Consider the following 27,776-nt stretch of genomic DNA (forward strand, 5'->3'; position numbering starts at 1 on the left):
GCAGTAGTCGAGTTGTAAAAAAAAATTCAGGGGGGATGGTCAATTTTTTTCATTTGATGAAAAGTGAGGATGGCAGTTTTACAGGATGGATGATTTTGACCGTTTTTATTTCAAGGGGTATGCCATCCACCCTCACCCCCCCCTCAACTCGAGTACTAATCATGTGCAAATACGGATTTAGTCATCTGTATAGTCAGTGCATGGTTCCAGCTGCCATCGAAGACTTGTTAAAGACAGAATACATTGTCAGTGGTTGCCTTGTGTTTGTGTATGAATCTTGCTTTGTCCATTTTTACTGTAAGAGTATCCTTGCTCTTTAAAAGGACATTTGGGGGAAATAACACACTTTGATGTACTATTCCACCCTCATGCTTTTTTTTTTTTTTAAACCATAGAATCATGCTTTAATTTGAAAGTTTACCCGGAAATGGTATTATTTGTATTGCGTTTGACTTGACACGGGTTAGTGGGGTTGGCTGATTTCTGTCGTAAACGAGGAAGTTGCGAAGCCAAGCCTGAAACCAGCGAGCTAGCTGTCGCCTGAGCCTCCCCTGAGCTCTGAAAGGGAAAACAGGAACCAGCGCGCATGATATCATATTTATTCAATGTCGCTGCATGCCTTGCTCGATAGACTCATGATTACATAATTAACGCTGCCGGTTTTTGAAATTTGCTATGGAGCAGTGAAGCTGATGTGAGCGACAGCCAAAGAAGCATGATGCCCATGTTTGACAGCTAACAAATGTTATTCCTGAAAAGCTAACCCAGTTAGCTATCCGGTGTAACATTAGCAGTCGTGTAATGTTAGTTGATACGGTGGGGTACATAGCCAACCACCGCTGTACATTTCGCCTGAGTTGCAGTCAGTGTTAAATTTCCGAAAATAACGATTTCTGTTTTTTTGTTTTTTGTTTTTTTTTTCTATGCACAAATCTCAGCCGTTATGCGACGGATGCAGCTGGCTACCATTTTAGAACAAGTTAGCCATCCCGACTAGTGAGCTGACTTGCTCGCTGAAACCGAAACCTGTATTATTCTGTGCGCTAGCAGATACATGTTAACTCGTCGTTGTGTTATGTTGTAGTTGTAGGTAACGTTAACCTCGCTAACCTTAGCTGTCTGACTAAGTTAGTTGTATGTTGCATGGACACAAGGCGAGCAGGCAGACCATGAACCACCGCTGCGGTAACATTAGCCAGCAACACCTCAGCTAGCTGTTGAAGAGCCTGGCTAGTTAGCTATCACAGGCTTGCTACTCATATTAAATTGAGACTAAGCCATCTGGGGGGAGACATCTTAGCCAAACATGGTGAGTATATGTTCGTTATTTAGCTAATTATCCGTGTTTATCTCCTTTTACAATCGTTTAGCGTCAGTTGGTCACTGGCTAACGTCAATGTGGTGCATCAGCTTCAGTCTTGTACCTAGACGGACCTAATTATATGGTTAGAATGCAACTTAATCACTTCAGTCCTTTTGTGTGTAACTAACAGTCATCTGAATGTATGCATTGAATTCCTCAGTGCAGCTCACACGATATAACGGTTTGTGAGAGGCCAGTGGATTTCCGGGATGCAGCAGCTCGCTAAGCCATTTCACGATACAAGACGCCCATCTTGCAAAAGCGAATATTTGTGTTGAGTAATGTTAAGCTCTGCAAGTTGTGGCTCATTTGAGGAATTCAGACCTGCCTGCCACAGGGGATGGTACTGAAAATGTCATTTGCTAGCCAGTGGTTTGGTGAGGCAGGGCCAGACCTCCTTCACCTGTCAAATGGGTGATCACCGTTAAGACACGTTGCGCTGCCTTTGGCTTTTATTACAGCTTATTACAATTGGGATTCTCATTACTGCCCTGCACTTGGTAGAGCTTCATATGACAAACAAGTCGGTTTACTTTTTTCCAAGCATTGCAGTTGTCCTTTGAAGTGATTGATTTTGGTTTGAGCTAAAAATAGTTGCAACTATAAACCATATTTCCTTATGACTCCATGATATCACTTCCTAGCCCAATAAGTGCTCCAAGGTTCATAGGCGTGCTGCCTGCAAACACTCACTAAATGTCTCCTCTTCAAAGCTGTTTACTGGGCCGCATGTTAGATTGATGTCTTTTTGCTCGAGGGCTGGCCTGACCCAAGAGCAGATCATAATTTACATTTTCAGACCTTAACTGCATTCACGTTGTGGTTTTCTAACATGTTTCATATATTCCACATATAACAAAATGAGTCAGTACAAATGTGTCTGAACAAAACTCTCAAATATGTAAGCTCTGAGCCAAGCATAATAGAGTCTCATTTGGTAGACAAATTATTTAATGTGATTAGTGTGAGATAAATGACAGTAAGAGGAAGTGACAGTAAGTCAAGACAGGGGACACGGTTAAATAACCTGCTCGAGAAATTGCAGTGTTAGCAGGTATGTTGATCATGAGATCAAAATATTTCCTGCCACTACCAAAATGACTAGCATAATTTTGACATAGGTATATTTTCAAAATTTGACGGTGGGTTTCTCATTGGTGAAGCAGTTGATGGGGATGCTTATGATTGGTCTGCAGTTGAGTCTCTATTCCACATGTGTAGGCTGATGAGTGCGTGCACACAGTTGAAGGGTGACAGATATCAGTCTGACAAATTTAATTGATGGTGTCCAAGATGGTTATAAAATATTGCAGCTTCCACTGGTTTTTAGATGATGCATAATTCCAAATGGCAGTTAATTTGAATGTCATTATTCATGTGGTCTTAGTGTTTGGTACCAACCGTACTGACCTCCAACACCTCTTTCTCCATTAGGCATCAGAGGAGGCGTCATTACGTGCGCTGGAGAGTCTTATGACTGAGTTCTTTCACAGCTGCACCACCAATGAGCGCAAGAGAGAGATAGGTGAGTTTGGCCACCGTGTGAAACCTTCCGTTGTGAATAAAAAGCAAGGATGTGGTCCAAATGCACGTGGCTTTAGATGTTGAAGTGAAGGCTTTGGTACAGGTTCAAAAATACTCACCATGCTCAGGTTTAATGTGTTTGGTGAGCCAACATGGCTTTGAGATCTTTTCTCTCTCTCTCTCTTTTTTTTTTTTTTTTTTTTTTTTAAATATCTGAATCTGTAGATGCAATGTTAGGCAGAAAAAGTCCAAATTAAGGCTTCAGGGCTAAATTCAGGGAGTGTACCAGTGTGATTTAGAATTATAGTGTATTTACTAGTGTCAGCATCTAGTATACAGTTTCCCCAGTTATTTTCATTGCATGGCATATGTAATTAGATTTATAACATTGAGTAATTTTTGGTGATTTTAAAATACATGCCTCCCAGTGTTGTATACAGCTTGACATTAACTGCTGTATTGAGTTATGAAGTACTGTAAATAAACTGTCATGAATGTTATACTTATGTTTATAAGGCAGCATAATTTTTAGGTTTTATTTCCTGGTGTAGACTTGAGCTCTATGTCAGGAAGTTCAGCTCTGTCTCAGTGTGTCTGGATCCGCAAATTCAAAAGTGAAATAACTTGTCCTGCGATATGCAGCTCAAACTGTCAGACTGGTCAGTCTAAATGCCACTGGGGAGCACAGAGAATTGCCCTAGCTGTTATTTAGCCTGAAATTGTATGCCCACTATTTGCAATTTGATTCTCACACAGTTTCTGTGTTGTGACGCAGTAGTTTCAGCCTGTGCAACAACAAGGTTGTCTTGCACCTCTTTCACTGATCTTTCCTACTTCCTTTTTTCTGCAGAAGAGCTGCTGAATAACTTTGCTCAGCAGACAGGAGCATGGCGTCACTGCCTGTTCTTCCTCTCCAATACTCGGAATGAGTATGTAATGATGTATAGCCTGACAGTATTTGAGGTAAGTTGTGTTGGTGGAAGAGAGTTGAAAATAAATATTTTTTGCCAAATAGAATTGCCAAATGCCTTTACTAAATTAGATGTTTAGATCAACAGTGAGACTGTATTATGTATACGAAAAGGTATTTTACATGCTTTTACCATATCTAGCAGCAAGAAGAAAATGTACTTTTTCATCATTTTCCCATATGACTTGGCATGAAAGGGTGAAATTTCTTTCATCCTACAGCTCCTTACATGCTTTTACTTTCTCAAGCCATGGGTGACATTTTAGTACTTAAAATTGGATTTTGTTGCAACTAAATGAAGTTTTTCCTTTGCAACTGTATGTATTGCTGGTTCTTGATGAAAGATGCAGTGCAAAACTGAGGGTTGATTGATGTAAGAACCATTTATACTCAGCTGCCAAAAAGGTGGAATAAGCATGTAATTTATCACAAGTCAGGCTGATGATCAGAACCATGTGGACTCAACCTTCAGATTTTGTGTTCATTCCATATTTTTTGTCAGTTGAGTCTAAGGGTCCTCAGTTTTGCAGTTTTACATAGTGCACATTTAAATTCTATGTCTCTGGCTGTTTTGGTGATAATCATGTTTTGTTTTTGTTTTTTTGTTTTTTTTTTTCTTTTTCGAAAAGTTGCACAATATTGTTATTGTGATATTTTCCAGGCATATTGAAACTTTGATATTTATAAACCTATGAGGAAAATGCTTTATATTTCTATCTGCAGTGGCTGAAAAAGAATATTCAGTGTCCTGACAAATTGTCTCTTAACAAGGATTTATTTCAATCAACATTCAACATTGACCATGTCAGCAGGACATGTCATACTACTAAATTATAAAAAATATTGAAAAATAAAACTCACATTATCAGCAGGGCCTGGCTGGTTACATACAACAAATTTTAAATCTTAAATCGTTCCAAAAAAAAAAAAAAAAGTGTTACTCGATACTTCTGCCTCCTCATGCCAACTGCCACTCAGCTTCCAACAGGAGACATTTGCCTAATAATGCCACAGCATACACGAAATATTGCATACTTTTACAGAAAGCTTCGATATGATATTTCACACTTCACTGTCGCGGTACAGATATTTTTACGGTATATTGTGCAATGGCAGTGAAAATGTTTTTCTGTATAAAATATAATGCCTAATGGGGAATTTAGGGTAGATTGGCCGCTATTATAATGTTACATTTGCTGTCATAGTGGAAATTCTGTTACTGTGACACCACGTCATTGCTGAGCACTTTCAGACGACTTCATTCAGCAGTACAAATATACCATTATGTATGTGTTGTGTGACTTCTTAGAGGATTGCATTCAGACCCCCTGAAGCTGTTGGTTTTTCTTATCCTCAGAACCTGGTGAATAAGATGTGGCTGGGAGTGGCTTCACAAGACAAGATGGAGATCCGCAGCTGTCTGCCCAAGCTGCTTCTAGCCCAGCACAAAGCAATGCCCTATTTCATCCGCAATAAACTGTGCAAAGTCATCGTAGACATTGGTCGCCAGGATTGGCCAATGTTCTACCATGACTTCTTTACAAACACCCTTCAGGTAAGCTCTGCTGCTGTGGTGGTGTCTCTTGTTGGCTGTGAAACCTGTTTAAATGTCTGCTCCAGTAGTTGTAGCTAACTACTGATAATCTTCAGTTGTGGGAGGGACTACTCTATCCCAAACGTCACTGATCGTATTTTGACAGAACTTGGGGGAATGATGATGTCATTACTTTGGTATCTTAAGAATTTCCCTGGTTGGCCTAAGGGGAGATTCTCAGTGTTTGTTCACTAGTTGGAGTTCGCCTGAATGTGGGAGAGTAATGCATCTCACCTCTGCATTCCAGCATTTAATTTTAGATTGATTTTGGTGAACTACAATTACAGCTCAAAACAAAGTGACATATCATCGGCCCACAAAGTAACTTAATCGTTTCTGGGAATGATATGTTTACTGTGACCTTTTTGTGCCCTTTAAGACTTATAAAACAGAGCTCTTCTGCATATAGATTTCACAATGCAGGGGCTATAATTACATGTATCCTGCTGTTACACAGAAAAATTACTTGCTTTTAATCTGAAATTACTCCTAAAAAGTACCCCTCTCTCTCTGCCTGTTGCACATCTGTTGAATTATTTCACCCTGCATTTTAGGATTTCTTGTGTTTTGGCTTTAACCTCGACATGAACTTGGTATGCTGTTTTGTCATACATAAATTGCAAAAACAGATTGACACAAATACAAGTGATCATTGCTCGATGATGTGTGAGATGCATTGGCAAATATATTAAATTCCACAGCATTAAGTAAAAAAAAAAAAATCTTTTATCCCAGTCAGGCTATACAAAATGTGTATATTTTGTGAAACACATAACTTACCTGTTGCAGTTTTAATAACATTGACAGGAACACTGAGTACTTCTACCCAGTGTCGCTTAGGACTATGCACAAAAACATTTTGAAGTACTCATGGAGTGAGATTGTTGGTAATAGGGCTGTTTCTTTTTCCTGAAATCAAGTTCGAACAAATCCAAAGGAAAAGAATTTGTTGACCTAGTTTGAACTTTGATGTAACCAGAATCCACTATTGTAACCTCCCCCCATTATTTATCAATCTATGTTTAACTACAGCTGATCCAGTCCCCAGCCCTGGCCTCGTTAGGCTTGGTGTTGTTAAAAACCACATCAGAGGAGCTTGCATGCCCTCGAGAAGACTTAAGTGTGGCAAGGAAAGATGAGTTGCGTAAACTGCTGCTGGAACAAGTGCCCACAGTGCTTGGACTATTGACTGGTGAGAAACCTTTAGACATCTTGGCGTCTCCGATCGCCTTGTGTAAATGACATTCTTAAAAGTGCATTAGAACATGGTTTCTGAAAAAAACATTTTTCAGTTGTGTAGTTTTCTTTGAGTTCCGCATATGGTCATTTAGAGAAAAGTAACCAGGACAAATGACTTTAAGAAGAAATGTTGGAAGAATGTTGCCGTTTGAGAAGTAGCACATTTACCAGATTTCATGCTGACCTGCTCTAGGGTTGACAGGCATCTGATGCATTGTGCTAACAAGAACATAGATGCATAAAGTGAATCAAACAAATGTGTAGGATAATTTTTACCTAGCTACTTGAAAGACTGGCAGGCCTATACAGCGAATCTACTTGCCACAGTTCTAAGTCTAGGTTCCAGTAACATCCTCTTTCATCTTGTTTCAGTATTTGTTTGTTATTTGATGTAATTATATTATTTTTATTACAGCAAGTTAAATTTATTTTTTGAATTGTTCAACCAAACCAAAAATGGTTGTGTTGTTGCTCGCATTTTCACCAGTGTGTACAAATAGGTCTCTTGCTAGTAATGTTTTCAAAATGAAGAGCATTGTCTGAACAGTAATCTGTCCCTGCCACTAGGCATCATATTACGTTGGCTTTCAAGAGTTAGCACTACATTCAGTCATTTTATTCCTGTGAGATCAGTATGGACAGACCATTATAGAGCAAAGTGGCTGCTCTTGATACTATTCTGTGGCTCGGGTTACTCTGTGGTACAACGCTGCATAGGTATGCTAACACTGCTTTTTGTTAAAGAGAGAATAAACTGTCACAATGAGGACTATTAACATCCTTTTGTCACCTCTTGTGTAGGTATCTTGGAGACCTACGGGGACAAGCACAATGTCATAGCTTCTACCCCCCCTCCCTCACCCACCTCAGGAGAAAGTGGTGAGTGACTTAGCTATGAGTTGCTTCACACAGCTGTGAATCACTAATACTGTGGTTATGAGGACAGAAAGGATTAAACTGTTGCTGGTCACAATTTCTAAATACTGACTATGATATATTTAGGATGGGAAATCAGCTTTTTAAGCTATCAGCCACTGCAATCAGCAACATTAGAAATGTGTGTTCATTAACCTCAAACTCTGTCTGCGGTACCAGACACCTAAAGCTGGCAGCCGCTGTCAAAATCACTGTCAAAATCTGCCAGCATTTAGCCAGTGACTTGTGCCAATTTCCTATCTAGTATATATGTGTTGTGGAGCGGCTGTGTTTCTGTGTTAACCAGTACATTTTTTTGTCTCCTTGCTCTATCAGTGGAATTGCTGGGCAGTCTGTTTCAGGGCAGCCAGTACTCCAAGCTTCTTTCCCAGCCTGTGGCAACATTGGACAATGAGAGCCAGCAACTGTGCTGCCTCGTCTTGGAGTGTCTGGCCCACCTTTTCAGCTGGATCCCACTGTCGACTAGCATCACACCCACCCTGCTGGCATCTATTTTCCATTTTGCTCGTTTTGGCTGTGACCTTCGGACAAAGGCCAAGACTGGATCCTTCATCTCCTCCTCCACCTCGTCCTCCTCTAATGGTCAGCTGCATCCAGGGACACTGGCACCAACATCAAATGGAGGAGGGCGAACCTTGCAACAGAGTGAGGGGAGCAAGGTGGATCAGGCCCGTCTTGGCATCATGGCCATGACCTGTGTCAATGAACTGGTGTCAAAGAACTGTGTGCCATTGGATTTTGAGGAGTACCTGCTGCGCATGTTCCAGCAGACATTTTTTCTTCTGCAGAGGCTGACACGGGAGAATAATGCTCACACAGTCAAGAGTCGGTTACAGGAACTTGATGAGAGGTATGGCTCAATCTGTTCACTAGTGATCCACGATAAAAAGGGGCTCTCATTATCCCCCAAAAATTAAACAAAAAATGTATGGAAGATCACGACTGCAAAAATTGTTCATGTTGTGTGGATGCCATGCAGTCTGTGCTGTGGCTTGAAACATGTCACCTGTGTAGATTATATATTAGCCTTTTACTGTTCTTCTAGTGTTCCCTGAGTTTTGCTACCCTTAAAAGATCTTAAGATCTTTTAAGGGTAGCAAAACAAAGGCAGTTCCCAGTCTTCACCAAGAGAAAACAAACTGTCCTTTTTACAGTTTAAGTCACTTAGTGTCATTAATGATTTACCAACAATAGATAACTTCACCTTGCGGTTTTATGTCTCTGCCAACCAGTCAAGAAGCAGTTTACATCCATGTCTGTGAGACTCATAATTTAATAGGGAAGACTTTGAAGGAATTTTAAAAAAGGCATTAGGTGTATTTTTGGTGGAATGGAATGGAATTTAACATTATATTGACATGTATGATTCCAGTGAATAATGTTCACTGAGACACATGCTGTCTTCACTTGGAGACTATTTTTACAGAGGACTGATAGGGAGCTTCGTCACATGGTGCAACAATAATCACCTCAAGCTCAATATTAGCAAACCCAGAGAGCTTATGGTGCGCCACCAGAGGAACAGAAGGCCCTCTGTCCTGGTTGTCATCCAGGGACTGGAAGTAAAGAGGGTGGCTTGGGGTCCAAATCAGTAAAAAAAAAAAAAAAAAAAACTGGATTGTTGTCACCTCATTGTTCTCCCTGAAGAGTAAATCAGAACATTGTGATGTCTCAGTGGAGTTGACCTTTCACCTTTTGGTTTTAAAATGCCATGACTTCATCATTTTATCCTATTAGACATTTGTGTGAAACTTTGTCATAATTAGCATTATGATTTATGAATTCTTGACTTATGGCCACAAACCTGATTTGTGAGGTCACAGTGACCTTTGACCTTTGATCACAAAATTCAAATCAGTTCATCCTTGAGTCCAAGTGGATGTTTGTACCAGATGTAATGAAATTCCTTTCAGGCATTCCTTAGAGATCACAGCTCACGAGAATGGGATGGATGTGAGGTCACAGGGACCTTGACCTTTGACCTCTGACCACCAAAATGTAATCCACAAAGCTAAAATGAAGGAGAGGACATGGGGTCATATTGCATCATGTCATAAGGGTACAACGCTTACCAAGTAAATTCTGGCCTGGACTTGCGGAAAGGATCAATAGATGGCACAGGATCATAGAATACCAATGCTACACTCCTTGGACACCATCCCATATTTGTAGCGCCGTCTGCTGTAACCCTCCAACATCACAGCTCCAGTTACATTGCGCATGTGTCGTACCCTATGCCTCCCATGGGGTCAAACACTTTGTCTCAGCCTTCTTTTAATAGCCTTGATCAGTTCATGCTTGAGTCCAAGTGGATGTTTGTGCAAAATTTGAAGAAATTCCCTCAAGGTCTTCCTGAGAACAGGATGGACAGACAGCCTGAAAACATAATGCCTCCAGCAACAGCTGTCTTCCACGTAGAGGCATAAAAATCAATGCTCAGATAAGCATTTTGGGCTGCACCCGTATAGAATCAGAACCTAGAATACAGATTGTTTTGCTTCGACTCCGGAGTTGTGACGGAGCTGCATTAGATCCAGGACTGGGGTGCATGGCTACCCCATGAGCGCATGAAACTGTACTTTACCTCCATGTTTAGGCTGTCAAATTTAAATTCTATGCATAGTAAGTAAGTAAGTAATTTCATCCACTGAAATAAAGCAGGGAGAGAAGGCTATCAAACGTGTCCGTGTGAAGCCATGTGATTTTGCTGCAGCATAGTACAGAAATGCAACGTAGCGGTGATCCAGCCAATATCCTGTGCCAAAACAAACTCACTTTATCATTTATTGGTTGACTGGTTGAAAATGGGTGATGGGGGATGTAGAACATAAGTGAACTATAAAAAACTATAAAACTATAACAAATCTATAGCTATTACAAAAAGAAAAAAAAACACCACTGAAATTCCAGTTCCCATAAGTAAAAGAAATATTGACTTATGTAAATGCTATCCACTGCCATATTTGCACATGCTGGGGAAAGTATGACTTGTTAATTGATCCTGTTAATGCCTTCACCTCTCATTGACTTTAGTGTTGACAGTATATATATAGTCTAATATTTGGTAGGAAAATATACAAAGCAGCCATCACCCATATCGGTGTATTTGGTTTTCTTCTTGTGCATGTTGAGGCTATTTGCTTGACATTTTTGAAAATGGTTTGAGCACAGCTAAAATAGAACTGGTGTGAAAACAGAGGTGACATGATCAACAGAGACTTAAAGAATATTTGGCTGCATGATGTGTGACTCATCTTACTGAGGCAGAGGTGAACATCTCCACTCAGTACTGTGCAATAACCAGCTTTGCCTGGGTTACTTATGGGAGATGTTTGACATGTCTCATTCTCTCTTTCAACCTACAGTTACTTGGAGAAGTTCACAGACTTCCTGCGCCTGTTTGTCAGTGTTCACTTGAGGCGGATTGAGTCCAGTCCTCAGTTTCCAATTGTAGAGTTTTTAGCCCTGCTTTTCAAGTACACCTTCAACCAGGTAAAAATACTAAATCACTGGAAGTATGTACAAGAAAACATCCTGCAAATCATGGGTTGTGACTAGTTGGAAAAACTCGCCTGTTCTTTGTTTTTCAGCCAAACCATGAAGGCTACTTTGCCTGTTTGGATATATGGAGTGTCTTTTTGGATTTTCTAACAACCAAAATCAAAAGCAGACTAGCTGACCGAGAAAGTGTTCTAAATAGGTAAGTCATCCAAAAATGGATGAATTCCCTGTACCCTGAATGTTTTTGTTCACCACCTGAAGAATGAGAAAAACATTGCAAATCCCACATTAATGAATTCATAATGTGTGCACACAGCTTTTATGTGTCCATTTGTCATTGTTTTGTGTTTTAAATGCCCACGCAACATGAGTTGTTTGTATTTTTCCACAGGTACAAAGATGCCTTAGTGCTTCTGTTAAGGGAAGTTCTGAATCGAATACAGTTTCGATACAATCAGGCCCAGTTGGAGGAGTTGGATGATGAGACTCTTGATGATGATGTAAGAATAACTAACCCACACCTCACAACATATCCATAACACCTCTTCATCCTTCTGTGCTTTCAATCTGCTACAGAATGTAGGCTTGTATGCGACAGAAGTTTTTTTTTTTTTTTTTTACATAAATAGTGTATTAGACCTGGCAAAAGAATGTTATATTTCACCCCAGTCATTTTCTGTATCTTCTGCCATTTGATAACCATAGCAACAGACTGAGTGGCAGAGGTATCTGCGTCAGAGTCTGGAGGTGGTTGCCAAGGTGATGGAGCTGCTCCCATCCCATGCATTCTCTACTTGGTAAGAGATCGTTTTTGTTGTCATGCTTGACATTTTGCAGGTTTTGAAGACACAAAGGCAACAGTTTTCAGGAGGTTTAATTTGATGAAGTTCCAGTTTGCATTACCTTACTAGTGGAAAAAAGAATTTGTCATCCTGCATCAAATTATCAATCTTCATGATTCTCATTAGTGTAGTGAAGTGATGGAAGGTTAAAACGTGATTGCCCTCACAGTACAGTATTTCATTCGCCAACTTCTAATAAAACATTAGAGCTTCATTATAATGTGTGCTCTGTAGACTTTCTCTACTGCTTACAGGACGCCCCCCAGGCGTTAAAACGGTTTCAGTGTTTCAGGCTTAAATTTTCAAATTGTAAATCTTTAAAAAGCCTCATATCTTGAAAGCACCATTTTGTTACATCTTCAGTTCACGTTTAGAGGTTTGAAAAATATTAAGCTGAGCAAGTTGTGGAACACTATGTGTTAAATTACTGTTTTTCTTTTGGAAGCAAATGACTGGTATTTTTAGGTTTTGGAGGGATAAAACATGACAGACAGACAAGCACACAAAATTACAGTGACACCGAGTTAACTGTAGCAGTTACATGGCACTACATGAACAAGAGAGCTTGAAACACTAATTGAAAGAAGAGTTAATTATGCAGAATAACTGTGTTGCACCAAAAAAGTGATTCATTTAGATTAGAACATGACGTTTTTTTGTTCTGCACTAATAGTAGCATCACAGCCAGTAAAAAAAAAAAAAAAAAAGGGGGGGTGGGGGGGGGGGTGGGAAGACACCTGTACTAGAAAGTGTTTTCTAGTTTCAACAGCTCAACTGAAGCCAAAAAGTTCTTGGTTGATGACACAGTTTTTTTTTTTGTCTCTGCTGTAGGTTTGTCTGATGCATAATTTCAAGGCCTCTAATGTCAATATGATGATTTAGGAACAATTACCGTTTTATATGCTTGACTAGAAGAGAGTCAGTTATCACCTATCTGTGCAAAACAGTGTTTTGTGTGTCAGCTCAGGGGAGGGGATTTTATTTGAGCCATAAAAAAGAATGTGATGTAAACAAAGTTGCAAGCTAGAACACAACACATCAAGAGCGGGGTTGCCACGCTGACTCCAAAAAAAAAAGGTAACTCCAAAACAGACTACTGAGGCAACTATTTGTAGCTGCTGCAGCATGCCCAAAATTAATTTTCAGGTTATGCAGTTTCGTTCCAAAATAGTCATGCTTGGTGGTGCTGTTGTGGCAAGAGTTAGTCATAAAATCCACCAAACAAAAAATGGTATCGAATGCATTATTTTTTTTCATTCTTATTAGTTACATTTTGTATTGAATGTGAATTTTGTTCATGTGATAGTGCATTTTAAGTGCATGCTGTTCAGTGGTGGTGTCATTTTATCCCCCTCTCCATTTCTAAAGTTTCCAGTCCTTCAGGAAAATTTGGATGTATACCTGGGATTGCAGCAGTTTATCGTCACCACTGGCACAAGTAAGTAACAGTCCTGTTGTGTTTTTATTTCTTGGTCGGTCTCTTGGTCTTTTCTTTATCCTTTGTTTTGAGGTATAGTCAAAATGACCGATGCTGAGCAATGAAAATGTTTGGTCAAGCTGAAATGGTGTGACCCCTGCAGGTCGGAGGCTGAACATCACGGCAGAGAATGATTGCCGTCGACTGCACTGTTCCCTCAGAGACCTCAGCTCCCTCCTGCAAGCCGTCGGCCGCTTGGCTGAGTATTTCATCGGGGAAGTTTTTGCTGCACGTTTCAATGATGCCCTGGCAGTGGTGGAGAGGTCAGCGCTCTGTTACTTTTCCAGAAAATATTATTTCCCTTGAAGTTTTTATACACAATTTAAATTTTACAATCAACGTGTGTCACCATAAAGAAAAAAAGATCAAAGGAATGTTTTAATAAAAGCATACTTGCATTTTTTAATGTTAAAATTTAGGGTTATATGTTGACACTAAGAATCATTTACCACTCATGGATGAAAAAAAAAATCAAATTAGTTAATGACAAATTTTCTGTCTCTTTTTGTCTATTCGCTATTTCTGTAAGGGTCTAGGAGATTTAATGTACTCATATGTTATGATGCTCTGATTTCATGAAAATTAAAATTCTTCAAGATTTTTTATAATCATTTGCAGCTCATTGCACTGACTGTAAAAGGCATAACTTAACTTCCCAAAACGCCATAAGACAGAAACTGCAAGATAACATTTTCCTAAAGATTTGGTGTGAGCAGGAAAGCCACCTTGAAGATTTTGACCAAAATAATTGTTTCTCCAGGTTGGTTGAGGTCACTTGCTACGGCTCTCAGACCAGCCTTTATGACCTAGAGACCGCCGTGCCTTCTGTGCTCAAGCCAGACCTCATTGATGTGTGAGTATCAGAGGGTAATATAAACTGTACCACAAAATGAAATTAAATTTTCTTGAACATGAATGACTGCTTCTGAAAACTGGAATCCAAAGAATCAAGTCATCTGTTGTGTGTTCAAGACAAACACAGTTTATAGCAGCATTGACAGAGAATAGGGAACTGACTTAATGCACTGCCAGGATGTTTGTTGGAGCTTTACTTCATAGCAGAATTAAAAATCAACCACACTACCCAGGTTATCTGTACAGTTACCTCTTGTTCGTTGTTAGCATAGCAGCTTCAGAGACTGAAGTCTGACTAAACTATACAAAATTATATGCCCATTTGAACTGTATATAATTGTTTTGGCTTGTAATTTATAATACATAAAGAAGTAGGATATACTGCAGTTAAGACAACACAAGGAACATTCAAATACAAAGTTGAAAAAAGTTAAATGAAGTAAAAGATGTATGTTGCTTTGTCTGTTTCATAGCAGTATTCTTTATGTGTGTGTGTGTGTGTGTGTGTGTGTGTGTGGTGTGTGTGTGTGTGTGTGTGTGTGTGTGTGTGTGTGTGTGTGTGTGTGTGTGTGTGTGTGTGTGTGTGTGTGTGTGTGTGTGTGTGTGTGTGTGTGTGTGTGGATTCCAGCCATGCCCAAGCCCTTGCTGCTTTGCAGGCCTACTCTCATTGGCTCGCACAGTTCTACAGTGAGGTCCACAGGCAAAACCAGAACCGGTTCATCACCCTCATCACATCTGCAATAGATGCCAGTAGCCCACTCATCACTGCCAAGGTAGCTTCCCCCTCATTCACACTCTCGTACATTAAGTTCATGTTTGGAGCTCCATAAATCTCTACAAAATCGTCATAATTCATCGCTGCTGTTGTTAGTTTGGACAGCCCTTTGCGATAGTTGGATACGTCAGCTGTTCCTTGTTATCAGCTGTCAAAGGTAAACAGAGTGCCATTACCAGAAGATAATGACACTCATGAGAATACCTCTCAGCCAATCAGAATGTGAGGCTGGGCCTGACTGTGGTGTAATGGTCACCAACAAATGGTGAATTTATGAGTTTTTAATATCTAGCAAAACCACAGGAAAATGCAAGCAAATTGTATTTAAGTATCTGTTTGTCTACTCACCGACATTTGACAGACCACAAAGGTACCTTTTTTGTTGATTATTTATAAATTGTTTGTAAGTATTTAATTTAGTTTTAAATAGAGTGATTTTAATTATAAATCACTCAAGTTAATTAAAGAAGTCACAGTTCAATTATTTAATTACTTAACAGTACACAAGTACATACACAAATTATTAATTGATTTAGTAAGATGTTAATGATAGTGTACATTATTTAATTATTGATTAATGAAATGTTCATAAAAATATATAAGGTATAAAGTTATGAAGTAGTAATCATTAAGTAGCTGTTAACCATTAAATGACATGAATAGTAAATCATAATTCATTTACTGTTTATTAACAATCATGATTAGAAAGTTACATAGACAGACATGTTTTTACTCATAGTGACATGTTTTGCTATTTCAACATACTTTCTTGCATAACAATGACTTGTGTTGTCATGTGAAATTTTTAGTAATAGTTGCAGTAGTTACATACAGAGGTCTAAGCCATTGAGCTGGTTGAACATCATCATATACAAATCTACTGATTAATCATAATGCCTTCCTCAGAGGTATTACCTGACATCAATATTTCTTCTTAAAGGAGTCAATCAATAGGAAATTATGTTGTATTAGTGGACATTATGGAACAGGATGATGTGTATGATTCAGCTATCTGCTTTAAATCAACAGTTAACCAATAACTTCATACAAAAAGAAATGCAGAATGGAATCTTTTCCGATGCCTAAATCTACATCCAATGTCGAGGATTTGCTCTGTGTTTGTCAGCAACTTTTTTCAGCATCATTACTGGTCATTATTCCTTCTACCCAAATTTTGCAAGTATTTTCTAGGTTAACTGGTATTATCATTATTAAACATTTATTTCATGTTACAAAAGAGATGTAGAGATGTTAAGATGAGAGAGAGACATGCAGCACACATGACAAGCAGTGTCTGTCCAAAACTGACTGGGCTGACATCCACAAGAGTGTTAGGTTTCAGGGGACTGAAAGAGCAGATGTTGTAGATACCTTTGTGAAAAGGTAAAAGGGTACAGAAAGGTAGATGAAACATCTTACAGGTATTGTATGTCATACCGTTGAAACCCTGAGAGGTGTCTGCATGAGATGAAGGGGGAAAAACTGTTGGGTGCACAATGTGCTGACAACCAAGTGTCCACATAGGACATAGAGTCTCATGCATTATGCAAATCCTCTGACTCAAGTTGGCTGTCAAGGTTTTGCTGCCATGTCAGTTTGAAAAGCTGTCTCGGCTTCAAATTTAATACTTAATACCAAACAGGCAGTAGAAGATATGGCAAAGTTACTCCTATTTTCTCTCGTTTCCAGGTACCTGAAAAGTTGCTGCTCTCAGCGTGCCATCTGATGGTTTCCATAACCTCCACGGTGCGGCCCGTGTTCCTGGTCACTCTGCCTGCTGTGCAGAACATCTTCAACCTCATCACGCAGAACCAGACGCGCAGACTTCCTCAAGAGGTTGGTGTCCTGTGCTTTTAATTTACATGTGATATGTGCTGACTGAAAGTGATATATATTTAGCTTGTGGCTTACTTAAACATTTCAGCCACATAGCTGCTGTTTCTTAGCAGTTGCACACACTGACGGGGCTTTTTTGGACTTAAGTAGCCGAGTAGGAGCACCTGATGTAGTGGAGGTGGAGGCTGAAGGCTCCATGTGCTCACCAAAGAGACAGTGAGAGGTTTTGCTTTAGATGGAGTTCAGTTAAGTCCTCATGCTCCGCTCTGCTGCTGCCTCCAGACTGTACAGTGCCTTTCTTTGGCTTTTGTCTATTTGGCCATTTTAAAGTCTGTCACTTCCTTCTCTTAACTGATGTTCAGCTTCAGGCCCTCGTTCTTGCACCATCAAATACAACTGTCTGCCGTGTGAAATAAGGAAGTGTCTCAGTTATAGAGCAGATGCAGGTGAATACCTGAATATCAATCAATCAAAACCCAAGGACAGTTGTAACTTGAATATTTTAGGAGCGCCTAAATCAGGACAGACCTGTATCCTTAAGATTCTGTGTTTACAGTGAGGCAGCCAGCCTGTCATGTGTTTTCGGCTACAGTCACTTCCCGTAAAGTAAGATTATTTCCTGCATATTTTTGTAGTACTTCTTATTCACATGATTTTGCATTATGGGGAATTTTGTTGATTACCTCTATTTCTGACTCAATTGTCTTCCTCCTTTTTTTTCGCTTCTTTTTTCCTGCTACACTCTGCTGTTCAGCTGCCTCATTCCCTCGCTGCAGAGTGTTTCTGCTTCTCACAACTCGTCATTTAAAAATTACTTAAACTATAAGGGACATGTCTTGGTTAGACCTGTACTTGGAGCTACACACTGTATCTGATGGATTAATCATTCAGTATCCATTTGTTTAACTCAGTGTTTTTGTATATTAACTGAGATGCTATTCCACTGGAGTTATGTTCACATACTTCAATACTATATATGTAATCCTAGGGCTGGGGAGTATATCAATATTATATCTATTGTGATTTGAGACTAGATATTGACTTGGAATGTCCATGATATAATAATATGATATGGCATAAATTCTGCCATTTTCTGGTTTTAAAGGCTGCATTACAGTAAAGGGGTGCAGTTTTCTGAGCTCATCAGACTGTTGTAGCTGCTCTTATATTTGTCCCCAACTAGCTGGTCATCAGATTCAAATTACTAATGGTTGTTTATCAAAAAACTTTCATCTCTTCAATATCGATATTAAGTTATACAGTCAGAAATACTGTGATTTTTGATTTTGTCCCTATTGTCCAACCCTGTTGAATCCCAAATGCATCACACACATGTAATATAACATTCAAATATCAAGGATATGCAGGTAACTCAGTGTTGATAAATTCAGATAGACCTTTTAATTTCAACATAATTTTAAGGTAAAAAAATGTCCTCAGTACTCAACAACTACTGTGTGCGTATGTGCACGCTCTCTTTGTGTTCTTGCAGGCTCACATGCTGGTGTGTAGGGCTTTATCCAACATGCTGCTGCTCCCATGGCCCAACCTGCCAGAAAGTGAGCAGCAGTGGCAAACTCGCTCCAGCAACCACGCCAGCCTTCTGGCAGCACTCACCCGGGACTACCGGATTTTGAGGGGCACAGCAAATCTGCCCCCTCGGGGCCCAGACCTGGATCAAAGTCAGTATATCTGTCCTTTGTTTTTGTCATTCTGTCTTTAAGTCTTGGTATTTTTTCATCCTGTCTATTCTCTTTTCTATCTTCCACACATTGTCATTCTTTTGGAGCGTGCTTCAGTAAACACATTTTCTGCCGCTCTCTTTCCTGCTGCAGTGAAAACAGTGCTGCAGCAGACCCTGCCTGTGCTCAGAGACATCGTGAACAGCATCTCCGGGGAATCCACCAAATCACGTCAGATCTGTTACCAGAGTCTTCAGGAGTCTGTCCAAGTGTCGCTCAGCCTCTTCCCAGTTTTTATTCAGCAGCCAGGTGAGAAACTAATCCTGGGTTTACCTGGTTTGCCAACTGGTACTTGTGTGAGAAATTTGATCACAGTGTGTATCAAGATGATGAACAGTGCAACATTTTCAGTCTGATCACATTCTTTTTGCCACGAGGAAGTGACACAGCGGTGACAGCTGGTATTTACCCACGAGTTACAAATTGCTTCACCGTGAGGAGATATTATCTACAGTGGAAAACAAAAACCAGAAAAGTAAAGCAAGTTGAGCTTATATTATTTAATGGAAAAGCGCCGTTATTGATCTCAGTACAATTGTGTGTCAGAATATCACTTTAAGATGAAAAGCCATCTGAAATTCCCAATCTAATACAAATCACATAAAGCTTAAACCAAATAATAAAATAAATTTAAAAAATTACAGTAATTGCAATTGGAATTTTTTTCTTTTTAAATGGTCAAAATGTTTTGCTAGAGAGAGAAACTGGGGCTTACAGTGTACTGCAAAATGTAACTGTAGGATATGTGCAACTTCCTGTCAGCCACCTGACCTCACTACTCTCCAAATGTATTCCAAGGTTATTGTTATTAATGTGGCACTGTAATTTTGTGACCGTGTACCTCGGCAAGGGATTTGTAACTCACCAACTGCTAATTAATGGTAATTCTTCTGCCTTAGATGTGACAGACGAGATGTTGGCCTTCTTCTTGACCCTGTTTCAAGCCTTGCGAGTCCAGATGGGCGTTCCCTTCACAGGACAGATTATCCACACTTTCCTCAGCATGTTCACCAGGTAATGAAATCGTCTTTACTCTTCTTACCTACACACTTGGACAATAACACTGAAATTACTAACTTATGATCAGCTAAAGATGAGTTTAAACCTACAACTAGATGGAAAACCTCTGAGCCTCCTAGCATGACTTGTAGATGAAGCATGTATTATTCTTCAGTATTTAACAATGCATGTGCAAAGTATTTTCTCTCCATCTTTCTCTTCTAAGCAACGTAATGGCAGGTTTTTACTCGGGTTCAAGAACATAGGCTCAAAGGGCAGTGTGTTCTTAGTTGCTTGCTTACCAAAGAGGTTTTGCATCGAACCGCTGGATCATATACAAACCATATCACCAATGGAATAGCTCTCCTGACTGTAGACCTATTCCTACACTATATTACCAAAAGTATTCGCTCACCTGCTTTTACTCATACTATGAACTGAAGTGCCATCCCATTCCTAACCCATAGAGTTCAATATGATGTCGGTCCACCTTTTGCAGCTATTACAGCTTCAACTCTTCTGGGAAGACTGTCCACAAGGTTGAGGAGAGTGTTTATAGGAATTTTTGACCATTCTTCCAAAAGCGCATTGGTGAGGTCACACACTGATGTTGGTCGAGAAGGCCTGGCTCTCAGTCTCCGCTCTAATTCATCCCAAAGGTGTTCTATCGGGTTCAGGTCAGGACTCTGTGCAGGCCAGTCAAGTTCATCCACACCAAACTCACTCATCCATGTCTTTATGGACCTTGCTTTGTGCACTGGTGCACAGTCATGTTGGAAGAGGAAGGGGCCCGCTCCAAACTGTTCCCACAAGGTTGGGAGCATGGAATTGTCCAAAATGTTTTGGTATCCTGAAGCATTCAAAGTTCCTTTCACTGGAACTAAGGGGCCAAGCCCAGCTCCTGAAAAACAACCCCACACCATAATTCCTCCTCCACCAAATTTCACAGTCGGCACAATGCAGTCTGAAATGTACCGTTCTCCTGGCAACCTCCAAACCCAGACTCGTCCATCAGATTGCCAGATGGAAAAGCATGATTCATCACTCCAGAGAACGCGTCTCCACTGCTCTAGAGGCCAGTGGCGGCGTGCTTTACACCATTGCATCCGACACTTTGCATTGCACTTGGTTATGTGTGGCTTGGCTGCAGCTGCTCGGCCATGGAAACCCATTCCATGAAGCTCTCTGCGTACTGTACTTGGGCTAATCTGAAGGTCACATGAAGTTTGTAGCTCTGTAGCAATTGACTGTGCAGAAAGTCGGCGACCTCTTTGCACAATGCGCTTCAGCATCCGCTGACCCCTCTCCGTCACTTTACGTGGCCTACCACTTCGTGGCTGAGTTGCTGTTGTTCCCAAACGCTTCCATTTTGTTATAATAGAGCTGACAGTTGACTGTGGAATATTTAGGAGCGAGGAAATTTCACGACTGGATTTGTTGCACAGGTGGCATCCTATGACAGTTCCACGCTGGAATTCACTGAGCTCCTGAGAGCGGCCCATTCTTTCACAAATGTCTTGTTTCACAGTCTGCATGCCTGAGTGCTTGATTTTATACACCTGTGGCCAGGCCAAGTGATTAGGACACCTGATTCTGATCATTTGAATGGGTGAGCGAATACTTTTGGTAATATAGTGTAAATCTTCTTCACTTTAATTTTTTGGGGCGGAATAAAAACATACATTAAAACAACAAAGTAGCTTGTAGCCGTGCACATGCTGTTTTGCGTACACGTGTCCCAACTAATTTACTCAGTCTAGCAATGACCCAAAGGTGCTTTGAGTAGCAGTAGTCACCACAGTGAAGTCAAAAACTCTGCTCATCCCCGTCTACAATCACATCCACCTGTTCTGGTGAGCTCACCTTCATGCCTTCCTGCACTCATGCACCCCCCAGTGTTCACAAAGAATATTACAAGAAAATACAATGAATCTATATATAATGGCTGCTTGTTTGGTTCTTTAATTTTGTGTTTTGGTTTTGGACATTGTGCTGAAGTATTCATTGCCATTCCAACATGATTAATTGTAGGGATGTTTCAAGAACTGATCAGTATCAAATCGATGCCAATAGTCCAGAAATTTGTTTGTTTTCCTGTGGCACCGTAGGTTCTGGATGTATTTATTTAGAGTTAGCATTTATTTAGATTAAGCCTTCAGCGGGTCATAACATTTACTTCCGGAAGTGACGGGGGCAGTATACAGTTGATTTACGTTTGCTCAAGTGTGCACCAAAGATAAGACAAACACACAGGAAAGATGGAGCGGCTGCTTTGCCTCGTTTTGTCCAAATGAAACAGCAAAAGTCATTTCTGGGTCGGATTTTGTGTTCAAGGCGGATGCTCAGGGGATAATAATACATATGAAAACAAAATATGCAAACGGTACCATCAAAATTTCCATATTTTCATGTCTGCTGGATATTGCAATTGAAATTCTGTGCAAACTAAGAAGTTATTAAGCACAGTTGACTTATTGCTTGTTTTAAACACTGGGATGATCAACAGATTTTAATAAAGGAGTGTGTGTTAAAGTAAATGGGATTTTTTATCCTTTTTATTTATTTATTTTGTACTGTGGTATAGAAACGACTCGCAAATTGTGGAAATTCACTGGCACTGATAACAACTGCTGAATTTCTGGTATCATGACAGCCCTAATTCACTCTAACCAATACGTTGAGGATGTTTTTCTCTGGGACAGCCTTGCACAGGTTCCCATCATACTGGTTGAACCTAATTGTGTCTCTCTTGCATTTTTAATGATGGGTGGTTTGCTTCAGCTGACGCGCTGTTTTTCCCCCTTAGCCTCGTATGACCTCTTGACAGAACGTCTGAACACTCGCTAGATTATTTTTAGCCTTGTTTTTAACTGATGTTTGTAATTTTCAATGTCTTTCACGCTTTGAATTCATTGAGTGCTTCCAAAGCACCTTGTGACATTGTTCTGCAGCGTCCTGTATAAATAAAGGTTATTACTTTTTAAGCTTGGAGTGGCAGCCGACCAACACTTTAATATGTCGGACACCTCTTTTATGCGGCTGTCTGTTGTCACTTGTGTGTTTTACAGAGAACAGCTGGCGGCCAGTATTCTGCAAGAGGGCAGCGCGGGCTGTCGAGTGGTACAGAAGTTCCTGAAAATACTGCAGGTGGTGGTGCAAGAGCCTGGCCAAGCTTTCAAACCCTTCCTACCCAGCATCCTCTCTCTCTGCATGGAGCAGGTCTACCCCATTGTGGCAGAGGTCAGTTGGTGCTCACCTAGTTGGAAAATCTCCACTGCTATTTTAGCTTTGTTATGTGTTTGTTTGCACATCCACTGATTAGCCAGCAAGCCACCTAACATTAGGATTTCACAATAATCAGTGCACTCTGAAAAGCAGGTATTCAAACCTAAAATGTTGTTCTTCTCTTATTTTGTAAAACAGGAGAAATGATCCCACCCACTGTTAAAGCTGAATGTTGTGCAAAGTTTGTCGCAATGCACAGGAAAAGTTGTTTGAGATGTGACAACTGTTGCTTACGTAGCTTTAGGCCAGGTTGTGAAACTTAAGTCCTGATAGCAGTGTCAGACATGGCACAGCTCTCAGGACTAGCTTACTGAAATATTCTGCACGTAAAAATCATCAGTCACAAAATAATGAAAGTATTTTGAATGCTAACTTTAGTCTCGTGCATTTATAGAATATCAGGATAACATATGGTGCTTGTCTTGTGTGTGACAGCGATCTTCCCCAGATGTCAAGGCAGAGATGTTTGAGTTACTTTACCAAATACTCCACCAAAACTGGAGGTACTTCTTCAAAACTTCAGTCTTGGCAAGTGTCCAGAAGATAGCCTCGGAAGATACCATGGAGAACGAGGCCCAGTTCACAGCTGCCATGCAGGTGTGTGTGTGTGTGTGTGTGTGAGTGTGATGGAAGGTGCAAAACTTGAGATTGCAGAAAATGTCCCCATTATGGTCACATACAGCTAGGTAGTGGGGTTAGTTTGCAAAATGGCATCCAAATCTACCCAACAATGAGAAAGAGAGAAAGAAAAGCTGTAGAGAGGACTCCTCAGAGTATCTGTCAGTATGAAGTCGCTGGAGCGCAAGACATAACTTCCCTTCAGAAACCTCTGATGAGTGATGTGGCTCATCACATACACTTGACTTTTCTGTGGATTAATCATGAGATTAAAGCATTCCTCAGATCATCACACAAGTTCACTGAGAGTGACAGTCAGTCAGCTGTCTGATTAACGCCACCACAGACCAGTTGTTGACACAGACACTGCGTCTGAGACCTTCAGATGTCCTCTTCATATATTTTGACTGAGACGTTTGGCTCCAGGAAGTGTTTACTTACACCACTGTGGGAGGGATGCTGAACTGTACTGACAACAGCCTCTAGAGGGCAGCAGAGCCTATATGGCTTCAAGTTTCAAACCTGAAGCCATAGGAGGCATGTGGGCCCATCTGCCTTGGCCAATATACAGCCAAGTAGGCATAAATTAATTGTATGAGTAAAGGGATCAATGTCACTTTATTTTTCAGGTGATGCCAACATGTGTAGATGAAGACATTGTTGACCTTGCTTCTACTTTATTCACTGACTTATACTGAAATGTTGCTTACAGGCTTTTGGACAGTCGTTCCTGCAGCCGGATATCCACATCTTCAAGCAGAACCTCTCCTACCTGGAGTCTCTCAACAGCAAGCACAAGTTGTACCACAGAGTAAGTTTTGTCAAGGCAATGTTGGGCTGGATCAATCCAGTCCCTTACCCTCAGTGTTAGTAGCTTTTGTGGCTACACCTGAATCAGAATGTCGTCTGTCGAATCAGATTCTGCTGTTCAAAGTAACGATTTGAGTCTTTGTTTTAATTTATTGCCTTTCTGGGAATCAGAAAATGTGTTAGCACTTTAGTGTTGATAGATTACAAAATAACAATCAAAGGAGTTATGATCACCCATAATCAAACGCAACAGATGCACTCATGCAGACATACACTTTAAAATCTAAGTCAGCTGCACTGAATTGGTCCATGCAGCAGTGTGTGTGTGTGTGTGTGTGTGTGTGTGTGTGTGTGTGCAGGGGGTTTACAGTCGATGCTTTGAATCAGTGACTTTTATAGGGGACAGCCCTTGTATCCATGTTTTCTTTCTTTCATCAGCCACTCTCCCACTGGTAATTAGTGGTTCAATAAGGAAGCTGCAGTGTTTGGCAGTATAATAACTCGGCAGTCACAGAGTTTCACCCAGGAAAGTGGTTAGCACCTTGATGTGAATGATCTCAGGAAGGATGGCAGTGCTCCTGTCCTCACAGCTCAGATTATCCCTCAGTGGTTTAATGAGCATCAAAGTGATGTTAAACATTGGCCATGGCTTATGAAAGATTCTGGAGCAGAGCCTGAGAAAGTGTTTTGCTCCACTATAAATGTTAATTGCTACAATAAGTGTGACTTGTACTCTTACTTGTACTTTATTTTCAGGCATTTGTAGACTCCAAGGTCACTGTATGTTTTTTTTTTTTTGTCTTACTGTTTTTACTGCAGAAGCTGTTTCGGACCTCCATGTTGTTCCACTTCATCAACGTGCTCCTGCAGGTGCTGCTTCACAAGAGCCATGACCTCCTGCAGGAGGAAATCACCCTAGCCATCTACAACATGGCCTCTGTTGACTTTGATGCCTTCTACTCGGCCTTTATGCCGGAGTTTCTCAACGGCTGCCAAGGGGTGGACACCAACCAGCGGGCTGTTCTCGCACGCAACTTCAAACTTGAACGGGTAAGAAATGAAACAGCGATGTTTTCCTGAAAAGGTAACAAAAACTGTGGCCCCTAAAACTACACTGACTTATGGGTTTTGTGAGCAGAACAGAAATCCAAAAAATCTGTTTTGCATTTATAGTGTCCAATAGAGGTAGTGGTTACCTTTACTTACACCTCAGTTTCATTTCCTCCACACCATGCCATGTGGGACTAAACACAAAAATCTGAGGATTTGATGATATATTCACAGACACATTAACGCACCTTACCTTTTTATATCACTTTTTAGCACTCTGAACTCCTGCTGGTTTTGTAACTTTTATATTTCTCTGCTTTGCCTTTTTATCTTCTTCAAGGACTTGCCATCATTCACTCAGAGTGTGCACAGGCTGGTGAATGACCTCCGCTATTACAGACTGTGTAATAGCAGCCTGCCCACGGGCACCGTCAAACTATAGCACAACGACTGACGGCTAGAACCACTCCACACGACAACTATGATCTTAAAGGATTACTGTGCTGACCACTTTGCCCAACACTCCTGCTCCAAGCTCCAGCCTCGCTCCACCTATTCAGAGGAATAGGAAGGAACAAACACGGTGAATTTTTGGTTGAGCTGCTGGAGGTTGAGGATGCTGCTGATGTTTCTGTTTGATTTCTGCTGTAGAAGGTTGGCGCTTTGTTTTTGTTTTTTTTAAGCAGTGCCCTCCTTAATCTGTTGCCAACGATGACTTGGCGAAGGGTAAACCTGGTCTACAGTTGGCTCTGGCTCAGGCTTGGAGCAGTCTGAGCCGGGCCTTCTGTCCCACGCCTCTGCAGCAAAGCCGAGCTGGGACTGAGCACTTTTCAACTCAATTTGAGTTTTTTAAAATGTCTGCTTTTATTCATTTTGCCTTCAGTTTTTTCATCTCCAAAGGAGACAGACTCTCAACTTAATTTCTTTCATATCATTCCATTCTGAAACAGAAAAAAACATGCTTGATTAATAAAGTGCTTTTTATTAAAACTTGGGTTATCAGTTATTTTATGTCAGCAAATGTAATGTAACTTACCACAACAGTATAGAAGAATAATAGTTTTTGCATTAAGAGATTCAAGACTTCTGTGTATGTTTACACAACTTTAACCCTTTTCCCAGCTGCATCTTTTTAAAGTCCCTGCTGTACTTGTATTTAAGCCAGTTCTTTTTGTCTGATTAGAACAGGCACACACAAATCAGTTCACTGGTTCATTCAAGGCTGTGGGTTAAACAAGACTTCATTTTGATTAGATTTGATTGAAAAATTCAGAATCAGAAATACTTTATTGATCCCCAGGGGAAGATTGGGTTAATAGTTTTGTTGATGGTTACAGTCAAATGAAATTTGTACAGTACATGTTGTTTTGGGATAGTCACAGCTGTTCTGCAGATGGCAGTTTAAATGCTGAACACAGATTCTTATTCAGTGTGATGACCACTCTGGTGCCACACAAGGCAAAAGTACCACACTGCCCTCACATTCAGATATACTGTTAAACCGCACATGTTGAGCTGCTACTAAAAAAATGAAATGAATTAAAGTCTTTAAAATACGTCAAAATTGACATGGAATTCAAAATAGGGAACAGAGTATTTGTGAAGAATAGCATTCCCTATCAGAAACCCAGTGACGCTCCTAGACTGAAGGACAGTTCAGTCAAATAATGAGCATGAGCACTGAAGATGAGGGATTATCACTGTTGTTAAGAAAAGACGGTGCTGCTGCTGAAAACAACCGCTCTGCTCATAATCAGTCCTGTTCACTGTCCATCAACTAGATCCAGAGGCCTCTATCTGATGGCGTCACAAGTTTGAGTCTTCAGTTTCTGCTCTCAACTTTATATAGAGTTTTAAATTACAGTTGGGTTCACATTCATAAAGTTATTGCTGTTGAAAAACATTTTTTGCACTAATCAATATTTCCAAAAGGTTACTGGACTAAGGTTATTAACTTATTTTGCAACACTTTCAGGTACATGACCTGCATGATGTTTGTTGACTTTTTTCAGCTCCCAAAGGGGTGGGAACAAGTCAAGGACAATTTATTTCACAAAGCACTGTTTTTATGCTGTATTCCTAATCATAGTGAGTATATAAAAAGTATATATATATTCCCTATTCCACTTTGAAATGAGTGAAAACTAAATCTGCAGTAGTTAAACATACTTGCCATCTGTGAATATCAATGTGGCAAAATGAGCATGAGACATAAGAGGAAAAAAACAAATAATGGCTGATCTCAACCCAATTTTGTCTTTCATCCAACACGTCCTGCCACAGTGACATTACATCCTCAAAGGATTCATCTCATTTGCTACAAAAAAAAAAAAAAAAAAAAAAAAAAAAAGTTAACAAGC

The 27,776-nt window shown here is 40.3% G+C and overlaps 1 protein-coding gene across 1 annotated transcript; it reads left to right on the forward strand.

Annotated features, from left to right (window-relative positions):
* The first annotated feature begins 509 nt into the window (after nt 1-509).
* xpo6 (exportin 6) lies at nt 510-26,406 on the forward strand. Its single transcript, XM_030057856.1, is given in 24 exon segments — nt 510-1,309; nt 2,798-2,888; nt 3,738-3,850; nt 5,215-5,412; nt 6,484-6,643; nt 7,492-7,569; nt 7,942-8,476; nt 10,992-11,118; nt 11,217-11,326; nt 11,519-11,627; nt 11,833-11,934; nt 13,338-13,407; nt 13,550-13,709; nt 14,207-14,299; nt 14,930-15,074; nt 16,766-16,912; nt 18,405-18,594; nt 18,748-18,903; nt 19,554-19,668; nt 22,722-22,893; nt 23,374-23,535; nt 24,269-24,367; nt 25,186-25,416; nt 25,757-26,406. Coding segments are annotated over 24 exon segments (3,468 nt in total). The 5' UTR covers nt 510-1,306; the 3' UTR covers nt 25,859-26,406.
* The last annotated feature ends 1,370 nt before the right edge of the window (nt 26,407-27,776 follow it).

The sequence above is a fragment of the Myripristis murdjan genome, chromosome 8, assembly GCF_902150065.1.
Source record: "Myripristis murdjan chromosome 8, fMyrMur1.1, whole genome shotgun sequence".
Lineage (NCBI taxonomy): Eukaryota > Metazoa > Chordata > Actinopteri > Holocentriformes > Holocentridae > Myripristis > Myripristis murdjan.